The following is a 25,150-nucleotide window of genomic DNA, read 5'->3' on the forward strand; positions in this document are numbered from 1 at the left end:
CCTTAACCTAGGTATCCTGTTGTTTTATGCTTTTGACTTGTGACTTATATTTCTTATTTGTAGGGTATCGAGGAGGTAAAGGAGGACTCAAAGGTTTCAGGCAGAAAAATCCAGTTTCATATAGTGAATTCTCTTATTTGTACATTGTCTTTTAGGTTATCATTATTCAACCTCAAGTCCAAACCCAGACAGAAAGTAAAGTGGAGACAAAGAAACCTCCTGAAGAGTCAGCTCAGGGACTGCCTGCTACCAAAAAGAAAAAAGAGGAAAATCCAGAGGTGATTTCTTTTATTTTTTTATTTTTAATAAATGAGCTACAATATGGTTATGATATGGGGACAAATCTAAACATTCTTCTGTGTGCTTATGCGATTACTTTATTTGTGCTTATGGTTCTGCCAGCTGTTCATCTCTCAATCTCTGCAATCAGGGTATTTTCCCTGCCACCAAGTGCCCTGACAAATTTGGTTTGCACCATTCAAACCTTCCACTGTCACAAAATGTAAGACTTGGAAGTCTCATAATCTGGGCACCCCATGGCTGTAGCTGAATTTCCTGTGAAAGGTGTATACAAGCTTAAGATATTTCCTTTTATGTTATTAAACATTAAACATACAGTATCAGATTTAGAGGATGTATATGAGGTGGAATTAGCATTTGTTCTGTAAACTGAGCTTTTAACATCTTTATAATGAATCTTGCAATTTTTAGATGGTATTAAGAGTTTCCTGCATTTGCTATGTACGTCTTCCCACGTGTACACAGATTCTAGTCTGAAATACATTAAAATTCTTTAAATTGAGCAAGAGAGTAGAAAGCAGGTAATGAAACTAAATATCTTTCATGAATTCTACTTTTGATTTAAACTAGAAATAAAAATTGCAAGTCCGTGTAGAAATGGGGTCTCCCTAACAGACATTTAGGGTTTTGACTGGATATGTTCACATTAGATTGGGTGCAATTTAGGGCAGTTTGAGAAGTTATACAAACTGAATCTACTTCTTTTGTGGGAATGCTCACTTCCTGTGAAATTTTAAACCTCACTAGTCTAATAAATGTGTAGCACAAAAGCATCCATGGAGCTGTAGGTTTAAGAGGATTATTACAGTATAAATCTGTATTACTTGAGGCATGTGGGTGGTCATTTGTTTTACCATTTTAAGAGGTTCATATAGGTAAAACATTGTTAAGGTTAAATATTTTAGCCCAAAATATCATAGCTCTATGTAGAAGCTCTGCAAAACTACGCTTGGGAAACCTCCCAGGTTTAAAATCTGACCCTTATATGAATCTTCATTACCAGTGAATGACAGGACTGCAGAGTCCTGTTTTGTTTAGGCAGGTATTTCCAAAAACTTATTTATTTTGTCGCACCTTATGGGCAGAAGGGCCAGTAGATCCTGGTTAGAAACAGAATGCTTGGTAAAAACGTCAATTTTTCTTTGCCTGTAACTTATCCCCGTGGAAAAAATATTGAATAAAGACCTTCCAGAGAGATGCAGGAGGAGGCAATTAGACTGGCCACACTTTTGGTAAGGAATTAAAAAATGTAAGATTTCCATTACATTGCTAACTAGAATATCTCAATGACCTTTTTCTAACTGCAGACACTGTTCCTACTCTGTTTACTGGAGGTCTCAAAAACCTTAATTTTCAGGGTAGGGTGCTGACTTTGTGCCCTAAAGTATGACAGTTCTCATAGATTTGTTGCATAGCCATAAATTGGTAGGTCTAGAGTTAATTTCTTTTGTTCTTTGAAAGTAAACTTTAGTTGATTACCATGTATTTATGCAATTAGTGTAATTAGAACTAACATCATAATTAGTATAAATACATGTAATGACATAAATAGAACATGTTATTACAAAACTAAATGCTTTTATGAAAATCTTTGTTTTGCTTTACAAGGAGACATACTGTGTATTTTTATAAGCACTCACAGCTTGTAAACAGATGATTAAATTTAAAGCAGAACCAACGTTTTTAAAAGTTGTTTTTAAAAAGAAAATAGACATTCAAGGAACTTCTCAATTTTATTTCTCTTCAAAGCACAGAACTGAGGTAGGAACTCCAATATGGCTCGTGTAAAACTTTGTTGGGAGAGACTGGGATTTAACAAATTACACAGACAATTTGAAACAAGCTAACTAGAAAAAAAAAGATTTACCAGTATCCAGGAATCTCACATGCAGTTATTGGGTGTACCTGAACAAACAGAGAAGAGTGAGGATCATTGCTGCCTTTAGCTACTTGCTTGGTCATTCTGCTGGTAAGCCCTGAAGCTGATCATGGGCTGAGGAGGAGGAGGAGGAGGCCACCCACTTCTTCCCATCAGCACAGCTTAGCTGGGGATGGAGAACAATGATGATGGATACAGTGATAGGCCTTCTCCCACCAGGATGAATTCTCTAAAGAAATGGAGGAATTACTAAAGGGAGATGCTCCTCTGGGAAGAAAATGCCCTGGATGTCTGGATGTTGTTTTTTTGGGTTTTTTTGTTCACTTGGTTTGGGGGGGCGTGGGGCGGAGGGTGTAGGGATAGGGGGGTAGGGGGGGTTTGTTAATATTTTCTTCTTTTTCTTGAAGAAACCTGAGTTCAACACAGAAAGAAACAGAATTCTGCCAAAACCGTTTTGATCATTTAAAAATTCATATTAGCAAACTATCTGGCAACATTTTCATTCTAAAATGTCTTTGTCTGAAAGAAAAATTACTGCCGTAAATGCCAGTCTTTTAGTTACTGGTGTTCCAATCCTTCCTAAGTACAAGAGAGACGCATGGCAAATGTGAACTAAATGCTAACATTAAGCCTAGATGGAAAATCTGGAGAAAATTAAGTCTTGGTTTTGCATCTTCCTGTACAGAGGACAAACAATAAAGCCTGTGATATAAGAAAGTTTTGCAGTGGAAGTCAGATTTTGAGTTGAATCCAATGAGCTACAGGTGTGTGAAATAGCAAAACCTGTAAAAACAAATGGGCTGTTAATATAATATGCGTGTTCAAAAGAATACAGCTTGTACTGGGATTTTTTAAAAGGAAAAATCTTTCAAGTTCCTATAAAAGCTAACATTTCCTGTATTTAATAATGAGATAATTATCAAGTCACTTATGATGGCTCTTCATATTTTAAGCAAGTATGTTTTCATTACATTTAGTTAGATACCTATTCAAACAATTTCAGCATGAAGAGAGGACATTGTTTAGCAAACATTCCAGTACACAAATATTTTCAGTTGAGGCATCAGAAAAGGTGTGCTTTACCTACAGTTTAATGTTGGAGTAATGCAGGAATTCTGCACTCCATTGAGAAAACGCACATTAAACCATTCCAGCTTTCTGATTCTATCCCTAAATATTGTTATTACTTTTGCTCACAGTGCTGAGAAATATCCTGCCAGCATTACTTTTTGATGGGGCAGAGATGGATCTTGTAATCCTTTTCAGTTGACTAAATTTCTTCTCAGATCTGCACAGTGGATCAAATATTCATCTTTTCCTTCAGCTGTGGGGCCCCCATTGTGCCTGGCTGGTGTTTCAGGCATGTAAGGAGTGAGCGTTACTGAAATCAAGGTCTGACGTGCAAGTGAACACATGTGTGTAATTACCACAGATACGAAAGGCAGAAATACAGTGTGAATTCATCTTAATTGCCAGTGAGGAAATTCTACACCACCATTTTTTATTCTACCTGGAGAGTTAGGAATCTCGCGAGGTTGTGGAAAGGAAGTATTCCTGTCTTACATGGGTGTTAGTTCACCTGTTTGACAAAGATATTTTCACAGATGCAAAAGTGGTAGAACAGTCCAGTCCTGACCCTCTGATTTTGATGAACCCACCCAATAGTTGCATCTTTTCATCTACAAAATGAGAATGTATATGCTTTCAGGATTTCAATAACTGAACGTCAGAACTGCAAATTAAATTTTAGTTCTGGTGACTTACTAGCTGATTTTATCCTGAACAGAAATTAAATGTTGAATTGTCAGGCTTTTTACAGAAAAGGAAGGTGAGACTAATTTTAATTTGAAGTGTTGAAACATGTTCCTCTGACACTCTTTGAATGGAACAGAATGTTTTGACATTCTACTGCTTAAGCACTGTGTTTTAGTCAGACCTGAAGCTAAACATTTTATTTGAGGTATGATAATTGCATTTTTGGTCTTTGTACACTTCCTCAGACTTGGGTTGTGGGTTTTGTTTGCTTGGATTTCCCAAGAGATTGAATGTCATGGTCAGATTTTCTCTCCCATGGAATTGAACCTCGTGAAAATGCCCCTTGGGTAACCTGATGCAACAAGATTGTTCAGCTGATCAGAAAGAGGAGGCCCCCAAAGCTCCACAAGTACCACAAATGTGACTGAAAACCAAGGAATTCAGTTCAGCTTGGGCTTGGAACAACACAGCATAATTTCAGTTTTCATCAAAAACATGCAAAGTAACTTCAGCAAAACCTTTCTGCAAGGAAAAATTTTCCAGTGAGAAATCACTGACAGGAAATTTAGAATCTGCTCTAATACTTGTCCTGTCACTGCATCAGCATGTTCTGAAGATTTTTTACCATGCAGGTATGTTTTACTCATATATAGTTTAGAAGAGTTGTGAATAATATTTTAGATCAGATTCCTCACTGCAAAATGAGCTCACCAGTGTCAGTGTGAGATGTTTGTTCACTCCCCATTGAGTAAGAATGTTGGATCAGTATACATCTTCACAATCCATGCACATAATGTTATTTTTATATCTTGGGAAGAGAAATGTCTAATTTTTTTTTTCTTTTTTTTCTTCTTTTTTTTTTTCTTTTTAATGGGAGGGAACTTTCAAAATGCTTCTGATGTCTTGCTTAGTGTTGTACTGTTCAAACTTGTTTCACTTCATACACCTTGCTCATATCCAATAAAAGCAGTGCCATGTCCGGATTGTAAAAATAATACAAAATTATTTCACTAAAGAATGAAGTAACAATCCAGCTAGCAATGTGAAATCGAACTGATTGAATTGACTGAATATTGGTCATGTGCTGTGTAAGATCAGTAGGTATTTAGCATTGACTTCAGACATCTTTTAATTGCTAGAGTTTATATAGTCATTCAAGGAGAACCAGGCATATCTCAAGTAAGTCTTCAGTTAAAGTTCTTTACATTACTATGCATTCAAATAAGATACATTTCTAAAAGACTTTTTCTGGGTTTATTCTCTCAGTGCTAATTTTATTTATTTTCTTACCATGATTGTTGTAGTAGAAAATCTAACCAATTTATTTTTTTCCTTAGAAAATTGCCTTCATGGTAGCACTAGGACTGGTTACGACAGAACATTTGGAAGGTAAGATGGCATATATTGATTTACAGTTCAGTTTTTGAGTGAAATATTTCCTGTTGGTTTTTCTGCCAGAGCATGTTACTGAGGATTGTGTTCAGATGGCTTTTGAGTCTCTCCAGAGAAGGAGATTCCTCAGCCTCTGTGGCCAGTCTATTCAGTGTCCTGTTACCCTTCTGGAAAAGAAGTTCTTCCTCTTGTTCAGGAGAAACTTCCTGGGCACCAGTTTCTGCACAATGCCTCTTGTCCTGTTGCTGGGCACTGTGGAGCACAGCCCAGGCCATGCTCTGACCCCTGCCTGCAGATATTTATACACATCAACAAGATTCCCTCTCACTTTTTCCTTCTGCCATCTTATGAAGGGCATGAAAACAGAAAAAATGAAAATTAAAAGATCAGACTAAATGTTACCTTTGCACAATTGTGCCTTTCAGTCCCACAATAGTGGGTGGCCTTATTTAGATCTGCCTCCCACTCCATGGCACAGCTCTAGGAGCATGAGGACAGGCCCTGCAGCCAGCCACCAGAATGCTTAGCACAGGGTGGTATTTGGACTCACTCAGTCATTGTGGTCCTTTAAAAGATGTTAACGATTGGAGGAAACAGCGAAACAAAAATCCTTCAAAGGCTCTGACCACCTCTGATATGGTTGATGGATCTGTGAGGTTCAAAGATGTTTGCCCAGATATGCAACAAGTGTCCATGTGAGATGGACTTCCAGTTCTTGAGTTAACTGTCTGCCATCTCTAGACTTCCACAGAATAATGTGTGAAATGGTGAAAAACTGGCATTTGTTTCGTAACATTTTGCTTACTTAAGACTACTTCTCACAAAGAATTCCTTCATTCCATTTTCCCCACTTAACCAAAAACTTAACTTCCCATCTAATCAATCCTGGGTTTGCATGAGAGCCTTTAGCATGTCTTCCCAGGCTCCTGAATATGACTTCAAATGAATATTGCACATAATCTAAATGTAGTATCACATGGTTTTCAGTTTCCTTCTCCAGCCTTCCAAAAATAGCTTGCAAAAGTTAGCAGATTTGTATCTTTCTTTGCCCTAGCTTCGTTGTTCTGAAATTATAGATGAGAGGGGGAAAAAAGAGGTTTTTTAGTAAAATTTCCAGTGGTGTGAGACAAGTTGGGGTGGCAGAATAGTTCTCATGGACAGAGATGATGCAAATATTTTTAAGAAAAGATCTGCACCCTGATGGTTTTAGTTACAAGCTCAGCCACAACAAGTTGGTGTGATTCCACCAAAGAATCACAATCCAAAGGAGAGAAAGCTGGTATCTATGTCAGGTGACAGTGGTTCTTGATCACAAAAAGTGTTAATGGCAATTGATATTTACCACCCATCCCATGGACCATAGTTAGCAAAACACTTAGGAATTTCCAGTGCACTGAGTTTAAGTTTTATGTGCATTAGACTTAGGAGCATGCTTAGCTACCTTGCTGTCTCAAGGTATCTACCATTTTTAGCTTGATTTCCTTTTACTAAGATTTCCAGTTCTTTGGTTTTAAGACAAGTTGTGAATAAGTGAGAAAATACATCTGAATTGTAATGTCTCCTCAGTATATGCAACGGGTTTCCTGTGGGTCTTGTTGCCATTTTTCAGTGTTTTTCCTCTTTAAATCTGCATTTTAAAAAAAAAATCATTTAATGACACAGTGACTGAGAACTTGAAAGCAGTTTAAAGAAATTTTTAGCCTTTCTAATTTTTAATCCCTTAATCGCAATGGATTGAAACAGAAATCAAAAAGTTACAACAATTTGGAGAGAAGGTTTATAATCCAAAAAGTGCAAATGATGACTGGATCTTTTTTTCATTGTCTAAGGAGAACAGGACAACATTTGAAGTTGTGTTGAAATACAAATTATGCTTACAACAGAGCAGACCTAATTTTGAATAATTCTATTCCCTTTGATTTTATTGGGACTAATAAATTGTTTGTGTAGATTTATTGCTTATAATAATCAAAATGCCAAGCAGTGATCTACTCTATTCCTACACAAAGTGTGGAGATGCACATTTTAAACCAAAGTTTTAAACACTTATCATGCAGAATCAATTCTTGAAGACAAATTCACTTTTTATATTCCTACTAGCAATAAATAAATGGTTCCAACCAAGAGTTACTTACTATGGAAAGGGTATTTCTTCACCAGAATTGGTGATTACTGCTGTCAAAAATGTCCTTCTAGGTTTCACATGCTAAAGGTTATTATTTTACTGCTCTGTCATGCTTACAGTTATCAGTCATTGCTCTTATCAGGAAACAGTGGTCATTAGACAGTTCCATTTATATTAAAACTTCTAATTATTTCTCAATTCACATTTTTTGAATTTAACTCTATCAAGATGGGATCATTAAAAACTTACCCATTTGGTATCTTTAATTTACAGCGTTACTGTTTTTCTTAATTTTATTCATTAATTTTCTGGTGAAGGGCTGTGATCCCCTTCCATATGGATTTCTCGATCTGCCTAGAAGCCTTTTCCCCTAACCTTCACATGAGCATTCCCTGCCTGGGAAAAGAGCTCTGTTCTGCAGAGGCTGAGTGTGAGGCATCTTTACCAGTAAATGAACACAGCTGCGCCCACTGACTGACGGTCTGCAGGGTACAGCTTTCCCTGAAGATAAATTGCCATCATGGGCCTCATACAATGACCATGCAGAGTGTTTATTGGTGAAGGCAGCAGCTCACTGCAGTTTGGCCTCCAACATAAAGCTATCTTCAAATTCATTCATCTGTCAAATGTATTAGAGCTTAATTTTTCCTGTTTGGTTTCTATTTTTTTTAATTGATAAGCTAAGGAATAAGATAGCTCAACTCTGTGATGCAGCGCATGGTTGTAACATATTGAATCTCTCTAGGCTATTAGAACACCTTTTAACATTACAATTGTTTTTTTAAAAATTATAGAAAGCAAAACTTTAAAAGAAGAACCTCTTGTTCAGGTCTTTCTAAAAATCTTTATCCATCTAGGTTACTGAAATATTTATGATTTCATCAGTTTAAACAAATTTAATTTAACTTTATTGCACACTGTTCTGAAAAGTACACAATACTTTTTTAGCAGAAGTAACAAGTAACAAAAGATAGCACACCAGTGTATGCTTTTGCTCTGCCTAGGTGTAATTATTGACCAAACCACAATACCAAACCATCTATGTACATAGATTTTTTGTTTCCATAAAGTGCTCTCCCTCCCTGATGGCTGCATAATGTGTTGTACATCTCGAGCTGCTTCCATTCATTACTCTCTCTCTCTTAATTTCCACCTATTCCCACTGCTATTACTTTTCCTCCCTGACAGCTCTTAAATTTTCTCTTTAACTTGGGACCAAGAAGGGCAGAGAGCAACAGATCCATCACTGTTGTTCTTTTATGGGATGCTTGGCCCAGTTACATATAAAGGAAACTCTGCTGCCTTTTTCTGGGCCATTGAAAGTCACAATCTTGTATCCCTGTGACCACTTCTGCAAGACTGAGCCTGTCCTAACTCCAGTTTTTTCTCTGCATTGCCATGGCAGTGCTGAGATGCTGCAAGCCCTGAATTCACTGATAAGGGTCCTGAGCCTGGCTGCAAGAGCCACAGCTTGAGCTCACACTGCTGAGACCAAAGGAAAGAGTCAGCCAAGGGCCACTTCCTCTGTTTTATCGCTGCACCAAGGTTCCTCTCCTTCTGAGACAGAGCAAGACAGAAGTATCACCACCATGGGGGCATTTAGACTAACAAGATCCTTCTGGTACCTCATTGCAGACTTTAACTTACAATATTCACATAGGAAATATTTTGGAACAGGGCACACACTTCATGTCATGGGATGAATGCTGTGGCTCTGCTTGCTAAAGTGTGTCTGGGGCTTAGAATCAAAATAGTAGGCTCTAAAAGACATGCTTGTAATAATCTCAGCATTGTGAACTGATGTCAGGAGCTGGAAAAAGAAATTCCATATGATGTAAATTGAATCCTAGCTCAGATCAAAGTAGCATTAAACCTACAGATTTCTGTGGCCAAGTAATCTTCTCCCTCTCTATGTGTTTACAGAGTTGTGCACATGGCTAGTGGTTGCCAAACACAGTCCTCAGCATGTCCCATCTTCAATAGGTGTCACCATTTAGTGGAAGGGAATTGTGGAAGTTTAGTGGAAGGGAGAAATGGGCTGCAGTCCAAGGAGCCCATCTGTGTGCTGGTGTTTGCAGTGACACATATACACACATGGCTCATAGTGACATTTTGCAAGCTCAGGATCATGAAGTTGTATGCTTCTGGGTGGAAAAATCATCACACCCTGGTCAGAACTGAATCCAGCTCTGCCATTTCAACTATGCTTTTTCTAGCCTCCATGGAGAAAAAGTAAAATAAATTGAATTTAGAAGGTTCTCTGTACTTTCATATGATATGAACTAAAGGCTTAATTGCTTTAAATGCTTCCCTTCTGTTAATAGCAGACATTGAGAGTACTTTGAAGGCTCTCTGGTGATGCTTGCTGAATATGTGTCTGAAGGGATCATAATAAAATTCTTGTAGGGCAGCAGAAGTCTACCTTGAAGGAAGAAAAATCTAAAAAATGCCTGTGAATCTCAGGAGGAAAAGCTTATTAATGTCAAACCTTGAACTGCAGCAAATATAAATGCTGATGAAACCCAATTATACTTTAGAAACTGAAACGGAACACAAAGCTCAAGGGGCCGAGGGTAAGATCATCTTGCTTAACAAGTTATATCTACATTTTTCACTGATGAATGAGAAATACACAGTTCATGTTCCTTTCCATGGTTACAGAAATCCAGAGCAAGCGTCAGGAAAGAAAGAGAAGAAGCACAGCAAATCCAGCCTACAGTGGACTCTTGGAAACAGAGGTACTTTATCATTCACTTTTTTTACCACAGTTCTATTTCACATAATAAGTGTTTCTTACTACAAAAATATATATGAATGCAGAACCACAGATACTTGTAAAAAGATACTGATGTAGAAAAGAAGGAAAATAGTTCAGTAGCTAAGCAACAGGTTTTCACCCCACAACATCACTTGCTCCAAACTAGAATTCTTCTTAGTTTTAATAGAGACCAAAAGGACTAAATTAATGTGGGACCTAATTACTCTTTCATCTACAAAGGCAGTTCCTTTAGACCATACCTGGAGAACAGAAATGCTGCATTAGATTCAAATGTGCATTGCTATTTCTCTTTTCTTATGTGCTAAATAAAAAATTAAGATATTTGGTTTTTTATTAGTGACATTCAGAAAAGGGGTGTGTTGGCTTAAGAATCAGTGTGGTCTGCAGGGGGTATAGAAGTCTGCATAATAAATGTAATAACGCATTATTAAAAATAAAATGCTCTGTATAATCTCCATTGTCTGTTACACTTACACTGTTGCATTTATAGAAGAATCAGGATTTGGTCCTACATAATATTGGATTACAAACTTGGTATAAAAGCAGCATATAAATAGGCTTAACTTTTCTGATTTCTTTTTCTTTGTTTCTAAACTAACATATATGCATTTATTCAGCTAATTAAAATTTCACCTTTAAAATTTCAGCACACTTTGGGTTTAATGTTTGAACTTGCAACTGAAATGAAACACAGTTGCAGCCAGCTCTCCATTTTAGCAAGGCTTCTCTGTGTTCTGAGTTCTCTAAGTCTAAAGAAAGTGATTGTTCTTTATTTAGGCATAAGGGATACAGAATTTCTGGTATGCCAGTATTTCAGATTTCTATCTTTGTTGGCAGAAAGCAAACATATGAGGCTAAGAAGAAACCCCTGCTGCAGTCAAATTGCTGAGTTGTTTGATTGTACTTTTTTTGAAAACACTGGAGATTTTTATACTCCAGGGCAGCTCTGAGCACTTGAGTTCTTCAGAATTCCTCAACTATTTTCTTCAGTGCAAATACTGATGTCCATATGTGCACTATTTAACACCGTAGGAACTTCAGCCTTGTTAGCATGAAATCTGTAGCTCCTTAGACGTTTTGGTCCTGATTATTAAAATAGTTGCAGCAGAGTATTGTGGATGTAGCCAGCCAGATTGGTGTTTGTGACAAACTCTTTGGAGCAGAGGTGGAATAGAAGATGGCCTAGGTCTGCTGCACCCCTAGTTTGTACTTCTCATTATATCTATTCTCAAAAGCATACACTGAAATGAAGGATGGGATGGGGAAAGAAATGTCTGTGAAAGACTCCTGTGGCTGATCAGCTGTGTGCTCATTAGGAGCTGTCATTAAGTACTGACCATGGGGAATGTCATTCAAGTAAAATGGAGGCAGATGGTTTTTCTCTGATCAATTAGCTGCTCAGACTGATTTGCTAACCAGTGAGTTGAGGTATTTGTGGCATTTCAGGCATTTTGGTGCAGTTTAGTCTTCTGAATGATCTTTAATGAATGATGGTTTAAATTGAAATTGCATATAAATTAAACTTTTTATTTGGCAACACCCCTCAAATTGGCAGGAGCTCAGCATTTGTACTGGTGATATTAACTTCGATTGCAAAAATGTGATCATGGTCTTATGTCTTCACTTGAATGGTGTGCTTTTTCTTTTCAAAACTTTTTTCTTAAAAAAATTAGATACCATTTTATTTTCCTACCCTCAGTCTTTTTTTTTCATAGGAAAGGGTTAAGTTTTGGGGTGGTTATTTTTTGGAGAAACATCTATTCAAAATTCATTAACAGACTGGCAGGCACCCATCTATAAGATAACAATTCGTTCACCAAAGAGTAAATAATTTAGTAGCAAACCCCCTCTAATTTTCTTCCAAGCAGAATCTAACAACATGTAATGGAGGGAAATGGTGTTGTTTCCATTCCTGCTTTACAAGTTTGTTTTTGGACGGCTCAGAGGAAAAATTTGGGGTTGTCTAGACTATGAATGAAGCCTGGCTTGCTATTGACCACAGCTTGTGCTGTCAGACAAGGCTGGCCATGGGCTGCATTTACAGGAGTTAAACATCTCAGACAGGTTTGTGCTGCTCTCTGTTTGTAAGTTTGGTGATCTCAGCAGATTGAAATCACTGCCAGCTCCTTAAGGTCCTGCACATCCACTTCTGAAAGGGAAATATTTTGCTAAGGCCTTCACTTGTTGCTTTCAAATGCAGTATGTTGCTCTGAACTGTAGGCAGGTGTCACAAAGGTAGTAGTGCTTTTCCTGCAGGTGAGAAATCCATGACCATTTCTATATAAGCAAATAAAGATGTCACTTCACAGCAACGATTTTCCCTTATAGATGTTTTTGAGCTTGGAGTTAGTTCTGCTGCAGTCTTGCTCTTACCAGCCCATGCAACATACCCTGCAACCCCATCAACAACATTTACAATTTGTATTTCTCTCTTTGTAATAAAATTTAATGCACAATAAACTGCTGTATGAAAAACTTGTTAGAAAGGTAAACCATGCACCTGTTTGTCTGACTGTGTCAGTGGTCAGTCTAAGTAGCTTTTGGAGAGCTGGTTAGGTATGAGGTAAGGCCATGAAGACTGATAATCTGAAATGTAAGAGACAACCAGAGCACTTTGCAATGACACGGGGGTTGGTTTCTTTTCCCTTCTAGCGGAAACGCCTTGCATCGAATTATTTGAATAACCCCTTGTTCCTTTCAACGAGAGGTAAGCGTATTTTTAAATGAATATACTACTATTCTAATGATATGCCAAAAATTTATTAGTAGGCATATGAGTTACTGTTAGGATACCATAGGGCATTACTTTGTGTAATGCCCCTGTGTTTTTTAATATGGAGTGAAAATAGTTTGTTTTCCTGCAAAAACAATGGAAGGCTAAGGCTAATGGTCACAGTTGTATAGAAATGGATCCAAAGCCTCTGCAATCAGTGGAAAATCTGATCTCTGGCACTTTAAGCACCATGCAGTGAGAGAACTGATTGAAGAAAGTAGTGTTGCCAACTCCAAGTGCTTAAAAATATGTATTGAAAAACAATTACTATTTTAGGCTTTTCATTTCCCCCTTTCCACCAGTTTTAAGAAACTGCTCCCCATCCTCAAGCACTAGAAATTTCCCACAACTTTTGATTCAATAACAAAGGCTGAAAACCACTTTATCTGATTCCAAGAGATAGAGCCATAAATCTAGATGTGATGACCTTGAAGATACCTTCCAGTCTTGTATTTATAAGAACTTCAAATCTGAAACTTAATAGTAAATGCCTTGAGAGTTAACAGCTCAGAGGAGCCATTTGGGGATGCTGATGATTAACTCATGGGAAGAAGTGCATTTCAGGAAAAAATGTACAACACAGAGAAGACAAATAGTTGGAACATGTGAGATGAAACACAGAGAATGTTGAGTACAGTTTAATTCTTCAGACAAGACCTATGTAGTATTTTAAGGAAGAAAGTGAGAAGCTTGTATTTCAGAAGAGGAGACAAAGCCAGTAAAGAAATTTGATTCTGTCCTTGCCCTTGTTTTGCCTTTATAACTTATTCTTTACTGAGATGCATTAGAGGTGAGGGAAGAGAGACCTTTTTCTAAGTTAAATATTATTTCAGTATTAGGAGCATTTGCAGGGGTAATTATAATTGAGACATTAAATTTTGACAGTTTTTCAGCATTTGCTTGATCTCCCTGTCAAGTGTCATGTTTAGTACTTGAGATTCACCTTTTTGCCTCTGCCTTGACTTCTTGCACCACAGGACCACTGACTGAAAGGCACCAGTGCTTCTCTCTGCCTTCAAAACTTCATATGCCAGATACAGACACTTGGCCTACTTACCATATTCCTGTAATGTGTTTGGTCTCAGAGGACAGGAGAGGTTATTACAGCTAGGATGACCTGCCTCTTAGCAGGAAGCCAGGCTCATGTGAGCCCCACTAGAAAGAATATTATTCCTGGCTTAGTTTTATCTTCAAAATTAAAATTGCAATTTATTGTTTGTGTTATTATAGCACTCGTTTTTTTCCATGTAAACACATATGAGAAATCAGGACAGAATGGTACTGTTAGCAAGTTGTGCTGCCAGCCCCTTGGTGGGTTTAAGTTAGGGTTTGATATCTCTAACCTTACTTTCATTACATGTTTCTCATTTTATTTGCAAGCAAGGAGGCAAGTGATAGAGATCTGCTGATGCAGCTGTCCTGGAGCTTCCTGAAAATCAGCAACCTCTCTCCTTAATCATTAATTCCTCTGAGTCCTGTGTCTTTGGTTTTTCCAGAATCCAGAATATGTGCTGGAGTTCTGCATATTCTGAGAATGTTGAGATGGACTTCATTATAGCAGAATTCCCCACCTCTGCAAGGATTTTTTTGGCACCAGCACTGTTTTGCTGCATGCCATGCAAGCGCTGAACAGAAGGCAGGTGCTGTCCCAGATTGCTTGGCTCTGCAGTGATGCAGCTCTCCAGCTTCAGTGCAGAGGTGGCTGCCCCTTCTCTCAAAAAATGCTCCTTTAAAAATATTGTCCTCAGTTTAATTTTTCAGCAACTAGAAGAGGGAAGTGGACATGTTTTAAGACATTTAAAACTTTGTAGCAAAAGTGAGGTGAAAAGACAAATAAATGAACTAGAAAAAATCCCCATGACGTCCAGGAAACAACTGTCATTTCTGGAAATATAGAAGAGGACAATTCTTGTAAATTTTGATCAAAATGTTAATTAATCAGGATTCATTTATATGAAAATGTCTTATCTGAAATGAGGTCACATCCCCTGACATGTATCATTTGTACAAACGATTCAATTATCAAACCTCTGTTTATCTCACTAACATTTATATCCCCTGAGTAATCATGGTGTCATCCAGTGGTGGATCTTTGTGTGTGTATTTTTGGATATGAAGTAACATCTACACATTTTATAAGTCTGTGATTATAGGATTCATTGCCAGAGTGTACTATGATTGCTAGGGAAAAGTAGAGAAATTTATAAAATATAAAATATAGAATAAAATAAAAAATATAGAATACAGAATACAGTCTATCAGAGGCTGTTAAATATAAAAATGAAGATGCAAGCTCAGGGTTAGGGAAGCCCATAAACTGCCACCATTGGAAGGATGCTTCTGGATTTACTCAGTATTTGCCCTGTTCTTGCACTCCGTGCAGGAGTGGCAGCACTGTGTGCTGTTAGCAAAAGACACGGGGATTTACAGCCTGTGGTCCAAGTTAGGTGAAACTGTTTCTTTATTCTCGAGTTCCTCTTCCTACATGTGTGTGGGCCTGCTCATGTGTACATCTTCACGTGTATGCACACATCAGTGTGTAAAACCAGTGTGTAATGGTGGGAGGGGACTTCCAGGTGGGTCTGATATGAGGAATCACAGTGGGACAGCTACATTTCCACTCTGATCAGAGGGGGAGCTGAAGGAGGCCAGAAGAGAAGTATCAGTTTGGTTGTCTCCACTTCAATCCAAAGAAAGGCCTGTCCATTAAGTGTTTTTCACTGGGACAGTGTGCTCCATCCCCTTGCAAGAACCCAAGCAAATGGCTGGACCTGTGCCAGGGGCATATTAGGCTGCATATCAGGAAAAGGTTCTTCCTCCAGAGGGTGCTGGAGCACTGAACAGATTCCCCAGGGACTGGTCATAGCCCCAAGGCTGCCAGAGCTCCAGAAAACTTTGGACAACGTTCTCAGGCATGGGGTGGGATTGTTGGGGTGTCTGTGAAGGGTCAGTAGCTGGACTCCATGATCCTGATGGGTCCCTTCCAGCTTAGGATATCCTGTGATTCAGTGAAATCAGCAGCAAGAATTGCAACACTGTGCAGTTTCCATACAGCTCTTAATTTTTTTTTGGCTTTTTATTTTTGGACCAAAGTGTGTTTAATTCCCCAATTTATTCTTTTAATTTTTTTATGGAAAGTTTGGCCTGCTTTCCGGTGAGCTCTATTTGTTCTTGTTCATATCAGGTTGTGAATACAATCATTACAGACCCAGTTCATCCAAAGGTCACTGGTGTTTGATGAGGAATTGATGATACCATCAGTCTCACTCCCACAGGAGCTGACCATTTTGTCCAGGAATCAGCTCAACATTTAAATCTGTGCTCAATGATTAGCTGGAGACACCCATTTCATACTCCACATACTCCACATTGCTGGTTCAGGGCCAGCCATTTCAACACCCAGCAGGCTGAGGTCCTTCAGGAAGACTTTTTGACTACTGGCGCATGGAGAGGAGCTCTGCATGAAAATTCCTGAAAATTTCAAATACTGTGACCTTTTAGCATCAGACCTTTGGACATGGGATTCCTGCAATGTACATTTTTAAATCTGAAATGCTAATTCCACTGCTTGCTGTTACATTCTTTCCTGCCTGCATTTATCTTGGCAATGTTCTGATCTCTTATACCACATTTTGATTAAAATTACTCCCAAAGATGAGAACTAGCAACTGCTGCAGCAATGTAGTTTCCACTAATCTGTTTTCTGCCCTTCTTTTATATGCTAGCAAATGAGGATTCATTCTGGAAGGTATGTGTGGCAAAGTTTGTGTATTAGCAGGTATCTTTCTCATCACTGTGTATTCAGTGCTTGCTTCTGATTACTGTAGTCACTCTCAAGGTACCTATTTGCAGTATTCTCTTTTCCCACTTAACTAAATCTTTGAGTCCCTAAGCTAGAATTTCAAAGAGATGAACTCTCACATCCAAGGCTTGAGTTTAGTTCCTTTGTTGATTCCACTGATTGAGAAATTGCTAGTCCAGATTTATGAGTTTAATGAAAATTTTGTAAGAAAAATGAGTAACCATTCTAGTTTGTAAAGATTATATCTCTTTGCATTGCAGTTAAAATTCAGATTCTTTGAGCAGGTAGATTATAAAGAGTAATATTTTGGAGAGTGATTTTTTTGACAGGACTGGTTTAGAATTCAAGATACAAGCCTGACTAAAACGGACATGAAACTTTTAAGTTACTTTTCCTAAAAATGAAAATGTGCTTTTGGGATTAAAAAACATAAAATTACTATTCTACTTCCTGGAAAGCCAGTAGGAAATACTTGATTTTTTTGTAATGATTCACAAGGCATGAGAGTTTCAAAATCAGTGTCTCCTTTATTGAAAAGAGTAATTAATGTTGCCATCAGATTAGCATAGCAATCTACTAGATGACACTGTAACTTTGTTGATGAGTCTTAGTTCATGTTATGTATTGCTTCAGACAAAGCACTAATCAGTCTTGCTGGAGAAAGGTTGTCAGAGCAAGTCTGAACAGAGAACAATTACTGCCAGGGAGAAAGAGGCCAGAGAAGTTCACAAAAGAGGGTATATAGCCCAAGGCTGTGCTCCAGCCTCCTGCTTCCCCAGCTGCCCTTTGAAGCAATGCATGAAAAATGGAACATGTGCTTCCCCGGAAGCCTTTTCTTGCTTGCTTCCTTCTGCTTTGGGTATGAATGACAAGTGATCCCCACATTAACTCCGATCCAGGACAGAGCCATGTGTGGCGATAAATGTGTTGTAGTAGTAATACGCTGGCAAAGAAAAAAGTGAAATAATTCCTATGTCACAATCTGGCTATATTAGTCTCCTCTCTCCTGTGTTTGATTAGTTGGGTTTTATGTTCCAGTTTCAATTTATAGAACTTGCTTCTGGCTCATTTGTTGTTTGTATTTGTTGCTATCATATATCTATTATTTCTGTCTTCTGTGTCTGTCAGGGTCCTTTTGACAATTAGATTTCGTGTTTGAAGGAGCCTGTCTGCTGCAGTAGAGGCTTTGAATGCTGTATAGAGAGAAGTTCTCAATGGACTGACTTTACCCAGGGCACCCTTCTCTTGCAGAACGAGATCCATCATGATGAGCACTGCACTGCTTGCAAGCGTGGAGTTAACTTGCAGCCCTGTGGCACATGTCCCAGAGCATATCATCTCAACTGCTTGGACCCACCTCTCAAAACCACCCCTAAAGGGCTCTGGGTCTGCCCAAAGTGCCAACAGAAGGTAAGCTACATGAAGCATGGTATACCAAGAAGGGAAAATGAGAGATACCTCAAATTTGTGTACAAATCTAACCTATGGTCATAGCTCACTGAACTACAAAAGAAGTCACTTCTAGACAAAGAAGCACAGAGAGGCTTTTAGTGGAGTTTTCAGTACTTATTTCTGGTATTTTTCACCATTCTAGAGTTACTACATACATGGAGTGCTGTAGCTTGCCTGGAATTGCTAAGAATTTTCCTCTTAAAATGTCTCTTCAGTTTCTTCAGCTCCTTTCTTTACAGTAACACCACCAGCTTGTAGCTAAAGAATGTAAATCTTAGAGATGAAGGAGGCAGTGTCAGAAGACACTGTTCACCAGTGGATCTGAAAGGTGTGAGGAGAAGCCTTCCTTTTCTTTAAATCACATTTGTTACACACAGCTGTTCATCACAGTTATGTGAGATAGGCTAAACTGTCTAGTTGCTGTGGACAATGCTGACTGCAAAAGTTAGAAGAAAATTACTAAAACACTAAAGTGTCACTAAAGTATAGATTCTGTGTCATAGAATTCCTTGTGCTTAGCCTTGAGATCACTTTTATGTTCTGCAACAAGGACCCAAGTTCTGGTCCTGCCAAACTGTAAGGCTGGAGCAAACATTAATATGTATTTTTTGGAATCCTAACCATTTATTATTTCCTGGGCTTATAGGTGTTAAAGAAAGATGACAATGTGCCATGGACTGGAACTCTGGCTATTGTTCACTCCTATGTTACTCATAAAACAGGTAGGGATTAACTCAGCCACTTAGACGGGATTCCCTGCTCATGATAGGCAACACCATTTGAGTCCTTAGCTGAAATATTGAAGTAGTGTTATGATGTTTCCTGGTCTGATGGTGTAGGTCATAGGGCCACAAGTGACTGGAGAAACCAGACTTTTTCTCCCCCTTTCCCCTTGGTCTCCCCCTTTGCCATCTTCTCTCTGTAAGGAAGTTGAGAGTGATCTCTCAGGAACTTCACTCTCTAGAGGAAGTCATCATCACAATGTTGTCTTCCCTGGAACAGGGCTGAAAGAGGATTTTGAGGCAGGATCATTGTGAGGCAGTCAGGCTAAGCAGAGCCATGTAATTGGGTGTGTAGCACAATGCCAGACTAGGGTCCCAGACCCCACAGCAATGCCAGCTTCTATTTGTCTGTCCATTGGTGTTACGTAGTATGGCAGCCACTTGAGTCATATGCTGTGCATGTCCAGCTGTGCATTGAGCATTATTCTTTTTTAATTCCCATTTGCACTCTTACATGAGGCTGTTTGGGGCATTAGATCATATTTGTAAGGACCTTTATCTTATTTTATTATTTATTATTTATTATTTATTATTTATTATTTATTATTTATTATTTATTATTTATTTAACTGTCTGGCACAGTTACAATTGTGTTTTTCTGCTGGGGTCACTATTGCAGCTACAAGGGGCTGGCCTCTTCCTAAATACTATTCACCTCTTCCTTGGAGACCTCCAGGATCACATGTGGTCTATGCATGTGTTTGCATTCACCTTAACGGTACACTGTACCTTTTGGGTTGTCCTCCTGTATGCTAACCATTTACATAGACACATGCATAGAATCCCAGAACTGTTTAGGTTGGAAAAGACCACAAGAAGTTAATTGAGTCCAACCTGTAGCTGATCCCACCTTGTCAACCAACCCATAGCACTGAGTGCCATGTCCAGTTGTTCCATGGATGCCTCCAGGGATGAGGACTCCACCACCTCCCTAGGCAGCCCCTTCCAATGCCCAACCACCCTTTTAGTGAAGAAATTCCTGCAAGTAGAAACTCCAGTTTCTTTGGCTGTACCCGCTGACAAAAGGCTAATGAGACCTTTAACTCAGCATGCAAAACACCTGCTTCTGCTTTCTGTCCTCAAGTGCACAGTACATCCTTTTCTTAACCTCTGCATCCTTAACCTTATTGTTCCACAGTCAAAGAAGAAGAGAAGCGAAAGTTATTAAAGAGAAGCAGTGAGCTGAAGAGTGAGCATAGACAGTTAGAAGAAAAAGATCGACTTCTCAACAATGCAGTGAAGGTAGGACACCTGATGGGGACAAAGAGTCTCCTGAAGAGATGTTTATAAGGAATTTAAGCAAAAAAATTAAGGTATTTTGTGGCTAGAAAATGATTCAAGATCCCAAGCAATAGATTTTCAAGTGTGAAAGTGTTTCTCTCTGAAGAAGTACATGTGCATTTTCTTTACACACAAAAGCAAGTCACTCTGGCAGGCTGAGGAGGAGAAATCACTTGAATTCCTGTGGCAAAACACATACAAACAAAACTCCACAAACAGCCATGGCTGCCTTCCTTGTAGTTGCATCCATAGTTCTGACCTACCCAATAACTTCAAGGCACTTCCATCCTCTCGGTGAAAAGTTTAGTCACAAGCGTGTCCTTCAGTGGTAGCTGCTTGTCCATTTGCTCAAACCTCTTGATATCAAGTAGAAATAACCATCTTTACTGGATGTTGTAGCATCTCTCCATGACTGGACATGGACTATTTTGTCTTTCCAAACTCATTTCAAAGCTAAACGGTATCTGGAGGTGTCTTCCACACATATTGTGCTATGAGGATCAGTCTCTGGCTGAATGGGCTGAATTCAAAGCCTAATTCCTACTCTTCATGGCTGAAGGAACTCTCTGAGGCTATCTCTGTCCTGAGAGGTAGCTGTTAGTTTGCATGGCTGCCTCAATAAATATTTGACACTTCCTTACCCTGGAAAAATCAAAGTGGCAGCTGCAGGAGTAACTGGTCACTGCTTGTTTCACCATTGCAGTTATCCAGAGGAGGCATGTTAAAATAGTTGTCACGTAAAACAGAGTGGAAGGAAAAGCAATAACTTATTAAAAGACATCACTGTATATTCCCTGTACATGTGTATAGCACTAATGGAGCCACACGTGTATGTAGTAGGTAGGAGAGTGCAGTGGGCTGAGGAATTTGGAAAAAGAAAAGCTGTCAGCTATTAGGTGTGTGTCATGGCTGTCAAAATCAGTAAGATTTCTACCTAAGCAGAATCAGGTTCTTTCAGTGGGCAGCACTGTCTTATTTAAATGGTAATGTCAGCCAATGATTATATTTATTGGAAATGTATCCACTTGAAAGGAGAAAATAAATTAAAGGTACAGCACAGAGCAATTTCATTCTGACATTTTAAGAGATATTTATATGAAAAAGAACACTCTCATACACCCCACAGCTGCAATGGTAAAAACAGAATATAATTTATCTTTCATCTGAAATTTCATCTCTCTAAACCAACCTCTGAGCAGTTCCACACAGTTGCTTTCCAAGCAAGTTGATTTTCAAGTGAGCATTCCCCAGTTCCCCAGGACTGGAAAATACCCATCCCTGGACAGTCTGGACCATAGCCAAAGAGGAGCAATCTGCAGACAAGTAATCAGTTTGGTCAGAATCCTGGGCATTCTGGGAGAAAGAAAACAGGTTTCAGGTATTAGAGACCACTGTCCTCTTTCATCTTGCAGACAGATTCAGGATGTGGGTCTGTCCCTCAGTGAAGAATGGGGTGGATGCAGCAGCCCATGGTTGGGGAGGGGAAGGAGAATTACTGGTTCTTCCTATCTCTTCTTGGAGAAATGGAGGGTTTGGGATGCCTTTGTTTAGCTCCTACTCTCGTGCCCATTTGCATGGAGGTTTTTATTTCAAGTGATCACAGGGTGCAGTTTGGCCACCCTGAGGGATGAAAGCTTACTTGTGAGTGCCCTGGTGTAACAGTTGTGTCTTGGAGAAAGGTTTTCTACCAGAAAAATACTGATATCATGTTCAGTGAGATCAGTGTATTTTCATAGCCTATTCCCTGAAATGTGTGGCATGTATGAAATGCATCCTAGTGAGGTTCACCCACCAAGCATTTATCAGGGTCCTTTGGTAAGAGTTAGAGACCTGAGTGGTGCCTTCTATATTTTCAGTAACACAGCTATTGCACTGCCCTGCCAGGCAGCTCTGTGGAGTGCAGAAGGTGTTCCTGCCAGGCTGTCTACAGGATGGAGTCAGAAACATCCTCCAAATGCATTTTGCCTGGGAAGAATATTGTTCCCTCAGACAGCTGCTGCAATATGTGCAGCTGATTACTCCATTTGTTAAGCTGTGGTTTTTCTTTCCCCAAAGGAGAACATACTTCATTTGAGCAGAATGCACACCCAAGGCACCAAAGGATGTTTGGAGAGATGTTTGACACCATTTTGAATGTATTCTCAGTCTTTCCTTCTCTCTCCCCTTCTCTTTATTTGACAGAAATGCTTAGAGCTAAAAACCAGCCTGATGGCCCAGCAGAAAGGGACTCAGTCATCACTGGAACGTCTCAAAAGCCTCATTAGACTGATACAAAATGAGCAGATGATTCAGGTTACCATGACGACCACCACCACCACCTCCCTGCTGTCCATCCCCTGGATCAAACCCTCTGCTGCCTCTGCTGCCATGCACAAAGCCTTGCAGCCATCACAGGGTAACAACTGACAAGAGTCAGCAATGAGAAACTTTTTGCATGTGAGCAGAGGAGAGATGAAACTGAACAAAGGACAGAAGGAGCAATCTCAGTTTTGATACACTTAGAGACTTACAGACCAGTCAGCCCAGTTTGTAGGTCACTGTGGCAGCAGGTTCCCACAGAGCGGGTTGTGCTGCAGTTTTGTATTTGCCAAGACCTTCAGTGCTTATGACATTTTGTTTTGTTATGTTTGCCTTAATGTATTTATGACTGAGGATGAACAGGAAAAGCATGGCTGATAGGAAGCAGGATAGCCTTTTTTGGTGGCAGACAGGCTTTCTGTTCTAAGGGAAGAGGAGATAGTGAGGTATTAGAGAAGTAGTTGGGCTGAAAGCTATGTGTGTGGGGGGGAATCGGTGAGATAACCAGAAGCTGAGCTACTTAGCACTTGACATGGATTGTTTTCATGGAAGAGGAACAAGTTTGGCCCCATTGATTCAGGTGACCTGGAGATGGGGTCGCTGTGACCAGAACAGCATCACGGACACTCACAGAGCCTTGGAAACAAAAGATCTTTTTTTCCCATATTATTAGACTTGAGAATTGCAGATATTTAAATAAAGAAACTGTATGAAGTTAGCATTTCTAGTAAAATATTGAAGTATTTTCATGCTGATGCATCTGTATATGCATTCTGAAATGTTTAAAAAATACGACTGTAAAACTCCTTTTGCAGGTCCTTTTTACTTATTTTGCTATCAGTGTATTTTTCTCATGGAGTTTTTGTGCAAGGTTTAGCATCAACCATAACAGTGGATATCTTTGACAGTTTGGGTTTCATTTTTTAAAGAGATTATTTTGTGGTTTTCTGTCTTTTTGTTCATTTTGAATTCTTTTTTAAAGAAAAAAAAGCAAATAAATATTCTGGCTTTTGTTTCTTGTCAGTACAGATAATATGCCAAAAAAGAAAACTTTACCTTTTTGTACTGCATTTTTATTGTTAAAGATATGTAACATGATTTTTTTTGTGTTTTGATTTGGTTTGTTTTGGTTGTTTTGTTTTTTGGTTTTTTTGTTTGGTTGGGGTTTTTTGTTTGTTTGTTTGGGGTTTTTTTTGTAGAAATATCTGCTGAAATGGTACAGGAAAAAAAAACTGCCTCAAGGGGTTGTTTCTCAAACTGGAGACTTGAACTCAATACTTCTGGGGGAGGGACAGGGCATGGAAAATCAAAAGGGTTTGGGAGGATTATGTTTTTGAAAACTTGATTCCTTTTTAACATTTTGTTGGATCCTAGCATATTTGGGAAGTGTTTAGCATTAGCCTGAGAAAATCCCAGTGCACCTGCTTGTTTTACTAGCTGGTCTTCCTGATTCTGCATGGTCCTGCCTGGTCCCCAGGGCCTCGTCTCCTGTGGCTGCCTGGGAAGGTGGTGATGGACACCCCAGTTTTCTCAACTCACACTTCCCAGAGCCATTGTCTCTGTCCTTATGAGTTCTCCATCAGTTAGCACAACAGGTACTTATGGAAAGCCACCAGAGCAGGACACAAGGCTAGTCTCTCACATCAGCATATCACTTGGTGCTGAATAGCCTTTTTTGTTTTTAATTTTTAAAAAAAAACACATGAGGGACTGGCTTTTTCTGTTGCCCATCACTAGGCAGCACATGGTCCCTTCAACCATTTTCACAACTCCGGGAGAAACTGTGCAGTACTATACAAATCTATTTTAATACACAACACTCGATTGAACAAGATTTTTATATTCTTTTATTGATGAACAAAGTGAACTAAGTAAAACACAGTTATTATACATTGGTTAATGTATGCATTTATGCATTCTGAATGGCTTGCAATGTAGATGTTTTCAGGTTTCATGATTTTTTTTTTCCTTCTCAGACAAATAAAAAAAAAGGAAAAGTGTGGAAGGTTTAATATGTGAAGAATTTCTGAAGAATTGTCTTCAACTGTTAAAAGTAGATATTTTGAAAAGGGGGCTGTCCAGTGGATAGTGTGAATAGGAAAAAAAAAGTGTTTGTCTTAAATATGCCAATGTAGTTTTACTTCTTTATGATGCATTAAACTTGACTGACAATTTCCTGGCATTGTTGTGGTGGTCTCTGCTGACGAGGGTCACAGCATGGCCTGTTCAGGGCTTGTTGAGGGACCCCTCCCTGGCCAGACTCTCTCTGTGGTGGGGGGAAGAGACTGGTGCTGACTTCTCCACCACTGTGTTCCATTCTCAAACTTAAGTGCTGCAAGAATGAATGCAATACTTTCTGCATGCTTTCTATCAGGAAGGTGGCCTCTTCCTTGAGGCAGAGGCACCCTGTCCTGTCCCTTGCTTAGCTTCCCGCCTCTTGGAATAATTGCCAGTCTGCCAGACCCCTGGGCTTTGCTTTCATATCTGCATTCTCAGGTGCTCCTCAAATATGGTGGTGGTGACTCTTTCTGT

At 39.1% G+C, this 25,150-nt stretch overlaps 1 protein-coding gene across 5 annotated transcripts in view; it reads left to right on the forward strand.

The window, feature by feature from the left end:
- The window catches only part of PHF21B (PHD finger protein 21B), a 180,852-nt gene extending 156,052 nt beyond the window's left edge, over nucleotides 1-24,800 (forward strand). For 4 of the 5 annotated variants that reach the window (XM_086885376.1, XM_086885377.1, XM_086885378.1 and 1 more), the window contains 9 exons: nucleotides 156-278; nucleotides 5,272-5,323; nucleotides 10,113-10,189; nucleotides 12,883-12,937; nucleotides 16,729-16,751; nucleotides 18,057-18,215; nucleotides 18,904-18,979; nucleotides 20,178-20,281; nucleotides 22,502-24,800. In XM_086885376.1, the coding sequence (XP_086741502.1) occupies nucleotides 156-278; nucleotides 5,272-5,323; nucleotides 10,113-10,189; nucleotides 12,883-12,937; nucleotides 16,729-16,751; nucleotides 18,057-18,215; nucleotides 18,904-18,979; nucleotides 20,178-20,281; nucleotides 22,502-22,726 (894 nt within the window). In that variant the 3' untranslated portion in view covers nucleotides 22,727-24,800. The remainder of the gene's footprint in view (nucleotides 1-155; nucleotides 279-5,271; nucleotides 5,324-10,112; nucleotides 10,190-12,882; nucleotides 12,938-16,728; nucleotides 16,752-18,056; nucleotides 18,216-18,903; nucleotides 18,980-20,177; nucleotides 20,282-22,501) is intronic. The other variant, XM_086885379.1, reaches the window with a different exon arrangement.
- Nucleotides 24,801-25,150: the final 350 nt, after the last annotated feature.

Source organism: Cyanistes caeruleus, chromosome 4, assembly GCF_971803275.1.
Source record: "Cyanistes caeruleus chromosome 4, bCyaCae1.hap1.1, whole genome shotgun sequence".
Taxonomy (NCBI): Eukaryota; Metazoa; Chordata; class Aves; order Passeriformes; family Paridae; genus Cyanistes; species Cyanistes caeruleus.